This window comes from Gavialis gangeticus, unplaced genomic scaffold (genome assembly GCF_001723915.1).
Source record: "Gavialis gangeticus isolate Ggan-Ray unplaced genomic scaffold, GavGan_comp1, whole genome shotgun sequence".
In the NCBI taxonomy this organism is placed as follows: domain Eukaryota; kingdom Metazoa; phylum Chordata; order Crocodylia; family Gavialidae; genus Gavialis; species Gavialis gangeticus.
The window spans coordinates 7,635,547-7,644,915 of NW_017729007.1; the positions used below are offsets into that span (position 1 = coordinate 7,635,547).

The window sequence follows — 9,369 nt, forward strand, 5'->3', positions numbered from 1 at the left end:
CAAAGTAACTTAAACATTGTAGATCTGCAGATGGGAAAAGAAAATTAAATGTAGCATATTGAACCCTCCTTATAAACATTTAAAAACTATTTGCATAAAGCAAATACCATTATAATGATCTCCTTTACACATGCCAAGTGTTAATACGAGAATGATAAATTAAATATGATCAATTTAAAGTATTCTATATAAAGCAAAGTTTTTTTGTCTTTAATAAAGAAATTTATTATTTTTATGGACATCCTTGTTAAATGTGGGTTGACACTGAAGGTAAAGAATAAAATCTCATTTATTTTTATGCTACTTTGTAAATTTTCCAAACTCCAAATCATCTCACAATGGTGTACAGTAAATGGGATTTAAACTAACTTCAAATACTTTCCACCACATCTTTTACATTAAACATTTTGCAAAAACCCACAAATGCATCTATGCAATCAAGTTACAGTGATTATCAAATAAACTAACAAGAAATTAAATCAGATGGAGTGACATGATTTCTTCATCCCCAAACAGGAAAAGACTAGCACCAGACCAATTTAACGCTTTTAAAAACCCACGCCGGCTCTTTTTCTCTTATTTTGATAACTAAAACAGAAATTATTTTCCAAAGCACAACTGTTAGTATGGGAATTGGCCTGCAGGGCAGTTCTTACAATCAAGATTTTTTCTTGTATTTTATTTCAACAAGGAAAATATGATGTTAAAAATAAAATAAAGAAAAATACTAAAAATAAAGCCATAAAGTTAGTTAGCAGTGAGTCCCAACAGAAGCAAAGGTTGACATTTCTCTGCGGATGGTACTAAAAGGGGATAGTTCAAGTTCTGTGGTGTACTCATTGTCATTGTCATCACTCGTCACCGTTGAAGACTTCTGGATGCATTCTTCACAGCAACAACAACAACACTCCATAAAGGCCCGGCTGAAAGGCTTGCAAAGACAGAAGAGGAGGACTGGGGTAACACATGACTTAAAGAACAAAAGAAATTGACTGATGAGATGGAGGAGATCCATAGTCTGCTGAGAGACCCCTGTGGACATGTAGGCAGTCACAATGTTGCAGATATTTTCAGGAATGATGCAAAACCCATATAAAATGGTCAAAGCCACCACGGTGCAGTTCATCTGACTTTCCAGTTGAATCTGTCGCTTGTTGCCTCTTGTACATGCCTTCTCTGCTCTTCTGATTTTTCTTGCTGTTACTAGGGAGCAGGTAATAGTGAAGAGGGTAGGTAAGCAGAAGTAACAGCCAAAATACCACCAGAGTCTTGCACCATCATATGTGAGAGCTAATACATAAATGGTATCAGGTAATTCAGTAGAAATCTTTACCACGCATCGCTCCCCTGGCAGAGTGCCACTAAATTCAGGGTCTTCCTTTATCAACTGACGTAGCACTACCTCCGGAAGTGCCAAAAGCAAAGCACCAACCCATATAACAGCTAGTTTGGCAGTAGTTGATGTGCAGTTTTCAATCATCTCATAGTACATCTGTACATTAGTGGCAGCCCGAAATCGGTCTATACATAGGGCACACAGTGTGAATGTAGTGACTCCCAGAGAGGCTACCTGTGAGGCAGAAAAGGGAACACATTTTAATATTGATACTATCCAAAGAATATAAAAATATAATGCAATGTGGATTATAAACTGCTTAAATGACTATCTGGTACAGAGCACCAACAAAGTACACTTAATTTATTAATTACACCTGTTTATATTTTTGTCCATTTAAAACTTCTTTCTTCATCATATATCAGGTAAAGTTAAATTCAATATAATTAGTTTCCAAATTACTGCTGTTGAAAAATACCAAGACTGTTAAAACGTGAAAAAAATATGGAATGTATGTTTTCCTTTAAAGGTATTCCTTCCTTGTTGAGTGTTCAGAAAAAGGCCAGATCTGCATCTCAATATGTTTGGCAAAGATGAAGATACACCTAGTTGAAATTTTGAAAAATATTAGCTACCACTAATCTGAAGTGAGTGGTGCCTTACGTTTCCTCCATTGCTGAGTACCCGGTTTAAGATATCTTAACCAGCTTGATGTAAGAGGCCAGATGCTCAATTCTGGCAGCCCAAAACATAGGCACCCTCTCTTACCATTGGCCAATTATATACATACTTTAAAACTGAATTGGACAAAGTTCCAAAAACACACTGCAAGAGACAAATGCTAAGTAATGGATATCTTTCCTAGCTTAAAAACTGCAAATAGAAATCCGATACCAAAAGATCATTTTGTTTCATTTTACCCTTCAATATCCTACAAACAAATCTGCAAAACAACAGACTTTAAGTACATTTTACTGAATTCAGTTTCTAAAAGTCATACTCAAAAGCAGAACTTGTATTTACTTCAAGGTCAAATCAAGACTAGACCCTTGATTTTTGTGTTTCTGCACTCCAATTCATTTGTTCTTATGGTTTTGTAACCTGCTGTTGTATCTAATCTGTACTGGTGCAAAACAGTGATGAAATTACAATAACAGGAATTGTTAAACTATTTTTCCAATCATTTATAAAAAACGTATATCTGTTAGAATGAATTAGCCACATGTTCACATAATTAATTGGTGAAATTTATGGAAATATTGGGCAACTGACTGTAATTTTTGCTTACCTGATACAATGTGGAATGCTATATTTAAGATTATATAAGGGTGCATTTCAAAATGTATTCTGATTTCTATCACAATTTTGAAATATTCTTGTTTATGTACATCTCATAAACAGTTCTGCAAAGATAGATTGTGCAATTAAAAGCAATTATATAAATGTATCATTCATGTTGGCCTTCAGTATTTAACGACCATCTCAGATTATTAAGATTCAATATCAGTGCAAAGTATTAGACAGTGAGGATTAAAATTGTAAGGCATTGGCTTAGCTGGGTAATTCTTTGAAGCAGCTTCCTGAGAGATGGAATGAGTAAGATGCAATCTCTTATTAATTAACCTGCAAAGGGAGGAATAGTGAAAGATGACAAAGCAGTACTTCAAACATTTTTAATAAGCACACCTATTAATTTAGAGTGTTAAACTGTCTGATAAGGCTCAGTATAAAGCTTGGGAAACACCAGCAAAAAATAAAAATGACTGAAGAAAAACAAGAATTGTAGGAAAACCTTTAATAAGCATTCAAAGGAAATGATGACAAACCAAACTAATAAAAAGTTTTATATATCAGGGCTGAGAAGAGTCCAATCAGCAAATTTTGACTTGGGATTTTTGTCCCAGAAACACGTGATAAATGCGTGCACATGCATATTCTACAGGTTTCCTAAAGGGGCTCCAACAACTCTAGCCAGATCTTCAAACATGAATACCAAAAATGTCAATAGCCAGCTCTGGCCAAACTCTTTAGGTAGATGGAGAAAGAAAAATTTCTGAGATTTAAATTAAATGAATGGAACTTAACATCATTACAAGGGAAAAGAGAGTGCAGTTTTTAAGTAAAACATATTCTCCCCACCCCTATCATGGTTTAAAAACCCCTCCTGTGATTGTCTCTGAGTTGCATTACTACACTGCACCGTGGCTAGAACACTGGAGACTCTGCAGCTGTTAAGGGGGAATAATGAAAGAAGGCATATCTACAGTGAGCAAACATAACCTACGGGGTTCCTGCCACATTAATTAACCAGTGACTTAGAGGTTGAAGACAGTGAAACAGGGCAAGAGGAAACTAGGAATAGCAGAAATCAGCTCTGAAAATTCTACTGTTCATTTATTAATGAAACCAAGCTAAATAAAGCTATTGTTTGTCTGGGACAAGCAATGGTTTCCTGGTTTTTAAACACTAGTAAACTTTGTGATTCTATGGAAAAGAATGATAAAAAAAGAAATGCTGTGGAACACTTGAGTCTAAACCCTGACTAGTTTCTACAGGATAAATACGACCTGAAATTCACTTCATCTACCTTCTCCAGGCCTTAAAGCAATTCAGGAGTCTGATTCCTCCCCAAACACCGTAAGATATGAGTAACTTTACTTAAGTAAATGAGCGTTACTCATAGCCTGTGTGGGTGAGAGCTAGGCTCGAGGACATTCCAACTACTTTTCTATAAGCTATTTCAGCACTAATGTGTTTCTTTCTATTAATAAACTGCATATTAAACTTCACAAATGTTACAGTAATACTAAGGATTTAAGTTAAATTGAAAAAACTCCACATTTCCTTGGTTATGATCAGTGCTCTATCTTTAACATCCTGGGATGTGCCTAGATAGTTGAAGAATACAGAAAACACACTATAAACAAACCTAATTGCTGGATCACAAAAGGGCATGTCAATGAAAAGCAGCCAATCTTTAAATGGGATAAGTCACTGTAGCAGAGGCTTGATTCAGTTACTCATTTTTCCAGTGAGTTCCACCAGCGTAAAATACAGCACAATAGTGAATCAGGCCTGTTATGTCTTTAGCTTTATAGAATTATATATTTTAAGTAGCAAAAAACTTTTTTCAGTTTTCCAGGCAAGCCTCTTACAGCCCAGAGTTCTTGTTTCTTGCCTTCTTGGATACTCATGAAACAAGAAGTGATGTCTTAACTTCTTTTACAAGAACTGAGAATCCCACATAAACAAATGACTGAATAAGAGGCCTGATCTGATAGTGGGGAAGATAAACTACACCTAGAACAAGACTGCCATGGGAATCTTTCAAAGAATATTTTTTTACTGCTTTTGCTTCTCTAAAAATATTGAAAGGATGGTGTATACATTCCTAATGTACACTAAGGCATTATTTTATTGAGCACTATGGCAGTCCTTCATATACTACACAATTCTAAGATTCCTTACTAGCCCTTAGGTGACTATGTCAAACCAAATGAAGAACTGAGGCCTTGGCTGTGGCACTAAATTCATCAAAATATTCACTGGAGGAGCAAGCCAGTTTATTTACACCCATTCTCTTCTTTTCTGCTTTGCCCTTCTAGTCCCCTTTCATTTGGTTAAACAAGTAACCAAGTAATCTTCTACAGCTTTGAGCAGTCTGTCCTACTTCTGCTCATGGCCAGTCTCCCACAACACTCAGTCCTTGCCTTAGGAAAAAGCCTCCGGGTGATCATGGGTGCAATGCAGATTAAATGGATTGGGGAAAGCTAGCAGACATAAGATTTTCAGGGACAGAATTAAAGCAGAGTGCAAAATACCTCATCAGGGTCTTGTATAACTGAAGGGTGGTTGAGGTGGAAGCCCCAAAGATATATAGACAAGGTTCAGAGAAGAACAACTAGGGTGTACAAGGAATAAAGAGCCTAATCTCATGAAAGGAAACTAAAAGATCTTGGTTTATTCAATCTAGCAAGAAGAAAGCTGAGAGGTGATATTATTACTGTCTATAAACATAAGTGGATAAACACTGGGGACTGGGTTGCCAACCCTCCAGGATTGCCCTGGAGTCTCCAGGAATTAGATATAAATCTCCAGGAGACTGCTGAGAGACACCTGGGAGATAAATGATAGGGCATTCATTAAAATAAATATTAAATGTTGAATCCAATTTATACAGTAGTCCAGTGGGTTTTTAAAATGTAATAGTAATGTGCATTTGCCTTGATATAAAGGCTACACATCCTAATCCATAACGAATATACGCAAGCACATGGACACATTTGTGTTGCGTGTTGCAGGCATGTTGGCATTCCAGAAACCTCCCAGAATAGATTCAAGCAGAGCTGTGGAGACAAAAGAACTCATTTAAGCTAAAGAACAATGCTGGCACAAAAATAAAAGGGTATAAACTGGCCATGAGAAAACTGACTAAAAATGTGATGGTAGCCTTTACAACTCAGAGGAACAAGATTTGGGGATAGCACCTCAAAAAACTGAACTAGCTTGGAGATGGAACTTGATCAGTTTACAAAAAGATCACAGCATACAATGTATATTGGATAAGTGCATACATAATTAATTTAACTGCATAACACACTGCCAGCCCCAACTGCTGAAACAACCTCCAGTTATCCAAACTCCTGCTGTGACATAAGGTCATTAAAAAAAAAGGCCTGAAGACCACTGGATGAAGAGATTTTGAGCCAAGAATGACAATCTATTAGCCCATCTCTATCTGTTCCTTATACCCATAAAAAGATTATAAAGATTTTTTTTCCCGAGACTAGTCTATTATCTTATTACAACTCTCCTGTATCTACACTAACTGCATAATCTTAACACATTGTTAATGCAGTCCACAGTGGTGGCCCTTACATATTTGTCAGCTTTGCCCAAGATAGTTGGCCAAATGTATTTATCTGTAAAATGTTTGTGTATTTTCTATATTTATTAAAAGAAATACACTGAATACTGCAAAATATTAAACAATTAAGTATTCACAGTAAATGACCTAAAATGAGCATTTTAAATATACTACTTTTTGAACCTTGAATATCAATCTCAAGGTCACAATAAAGCAAAAAATATATACATCCCCCATCCTCATACCATCAAACAATGTTTAAAATCTGTTTACTGCTTTATGTTTTAAGACAGATAAAGGCCACAACTACATGAAATAATACAGTGGCCAGAGCTGATTAGCATCACAATAAACTTCTGATACTAGCAATCAAGATTATTACCCTGGGAGAAGAGCCATGTCAAGCTCATGATTAGAAAAGCAGTTTGATAATCATGAAAGTTGTTATTGTGGAAGTGTTTCACTTACATAGGAAAAGGGGCTGTTTTTTTGTGATTTGGTCACAGAGCCTTAGTATCAAGGTATTACTGGACACACATGGTCTGTATTTATTACACTTCCTTATGCCCTATCATGCTGCTATTGAATACTGATTTCAGAAGGCTATTCTTGAATTCTTTCTAAAGGGAAAGTAAAACCGTATTGTCAGCATAGGAGAGCTAATCATTAGTGCACTCATATTCTATTCATTGAGAACACTGGAGAAAGTGATAGTCTGTTAGATATATTTCCCCTTTTGTTTTCAAAGAAATGTCATTTTTTTTGTTAGTTTAATAAATTACATTTTCAGTTCTCTCTCTTTTTCAAGATCCATCAATGAACAATAAACTCAACCTACATTTTTAGTAAAGAATTCAATAATTTCCTTCAGCAAGAACCAAATTCATCACTACTTTACATGAGGATCTGCTAGCACCTAAACATTATTAAAACCTGTACCTTCAGACTTAACATGGACAATCCTGTCATACACTCAATATCAGCAGTGGGGTCTACATCAAGACAGCATTCAGTAGTGCCATGGTATCAGATGCTGCCTTTTTCTTTCCACACATGTAACAACTTAGATATTGCTGACCCAATTTTATACCCAGTCTAACACAAATTCAGTTCCATGCTGAAATGCTGCATGCAACGCTTAAGCCAAAAGTGAATTTTATGGACAACTTATAAACCCCTAAAGACAGAGGTTTGTAAAGGAAAGAAATGCTGACGGAACACCAAATATAGCAGTGCTAGTAGCTGCTGTCATCATGCAGCTATAAAATAAAAGGATAGCAATTTATTAAAGCTTCTTTTTAAAACCTTTATTTATTATTAGATAAGTGCTGAAGATGCTCAGAATTGTACAAGACACAAGTAATCTAATGCCTCAAAGTTACAAAATTCTCTGTACTGTTGGATACCTGTATCCTGCTCAAAACCCTCACTGAACTTAAATGAAGTGCGAAAGTGAAAGAAAGAAATGGGGAAGATGTGGTACAATGGTAGCCCTAGAAGAGTGAGATTAGTAATATCCATTAAAAATATGTATTTATTTTGTTAATACAACACACACAAAATGACTGTACTGACAGGTTTGGAACGGGTCCAGAATGGCCAGCTTTGCCATTATATCCCACTTACATCCCTCAAATGTGCCCTGAAGGGACCAACTCTAGAGGGAAAGAGTAATTAATTTCCAGGCCAAATCAATCACTTTCCACTAAGAATGCTAATTGTGGTGGCTTTTGTGAGCTGGAAGTTACCCACCAGACACTGGAATAATGCCATGTACTCATTTAATACATGTTAAAGATTAGGCCTCAGATGGCACTGATTTAATTCTCTATCAACCTGAACTGAATTCAAACTGGCACCCCTAGGGGAACTACATTCTGGACTCATTTCTGAATCCCTAAACCATGTAGTCTCTCAGTATATAACCTTTTTTCCCATGACATTTAAAGAACTTTATTTCCAGTTTTAGCCAAAATAGCTGACCTCTGTTATATACGTTAATAGCAAAATACATATTCACACACACAATCACACTGAGAGGTTCCTGTTAAGTTTGAATAAGGGCTAGAAGGCAGGGACCTTTTCTAAACCTGACCTTTTCTCACCTTAAGCTAGCCACTATGATCCTAAACAAATTCTTGAACCTCTTTATTTTCTATCTTCCAGTTATATCAATCCTACCTCTCATCACTGTGGGATTTATGTATTTATCTAATGGTTATTAAGCACTCAGAAAAAGAAAAAGCTTATTAATATTGGTTATCACTCTTTTTCGTTTACACTGTAAGAGAAATGGGGGAGGGGGGCAAAAGTGGAAGGTGGGAAATATAGGACCCCACGCTCAGGGAATGGAAGCTCTATCTTTCTGTATCATTGAATTCCTTTCTAAGGATATAGACAAATGTGCATTTGTAGTCACTTGAAATAAGAGAAAAAAGCTTCTGCTTGAAGCGTGCTGCAGCTGTTATGCTGTAACTGGTATGTCCTGTAGTGAGTGAGCTATATCACCCTAACTTTCACGGGGTGGAAGCGGGGGTAAAGTCAGGGAGGTTTAGCTACACTTTTACTGATACAGAACCATGCAGATGTAATAGGTGCATAATAGCAATACAGTCAGAATGCCTGTCTACACCCTAAAACAGCGACTCCCAGCCAGGATGCCCTGAGATCCTTTCAAAGGGGCTGCAGGATGCCACAGTGTTAGCACTGCTGTGTGGACAAACATGACTCACATGATAAACCCAGAGATTTTAACTAGGAATCTGTAGTGTTAACCTGTCCTGCTTTGTTGCAGTCTTTCTGAATTCTTTGCAACTGAACAGTTGCTCTATTATTTTTCTGTAGTCAAAAAAAAAGGCGGGGGGGGGAGGGGAGGAAGTAAGAGCTGGCATTTTTGAGGGCTACCTCAAGTCTCTCTAGAGGTGTCACGGATCTAAAAAAGTTGAGAACCACTACTTTCATTTTTCTGTTGAAGGAATCGGGTCCCTCCCACCATGAAAAGGCTGAGGGTTCTAGCTCTCACATTTAGAAAGCTTGGCAGAAGGGAAGCTGCCAACTCCACTTCATTCCACGTTGCTGCTTGCCCTCCATACTGCAGATTCTGACCTGTGGCTGCTCCTAAAGCTTCTTTAAAGAGAATTATATTCAGAAAAACAGGTGGGAAAGG

The 9,369-nt window shown here is 36.8% G+C and overlaps 1 protein-coding gene across 1 annotated transcript in view; it reads right to left on the bottom strand.

Annotated features, from left to right (window-relative positions):
• Window positions 1–271: 271 nt before the first annotated feature.
• GPR37 (G protein-coupled receptor 37) overlaps window positions 272–9,369 on the bottom strand; it is a 19,277-nt gene continuing 10,179 nt past the window's right edge. The window contains exons 3-4 of the mRNA XM_019509248.1: window positions 5,824–5,841; window positions 272–1,570 (exon numbers count right to left, since the gene is read on the bottom strand). Of these exons, the coding sequence (XP_019364793.1) occupies window positions 752–1,570; window positions 5,824–5,841 (837 nt within the window). The 3' untranslated portion in view covers window positions 272–751. The remainder of the gene's footprint in view (window positions 1,571–5,823; window positions 5,842–9,369) is intronic.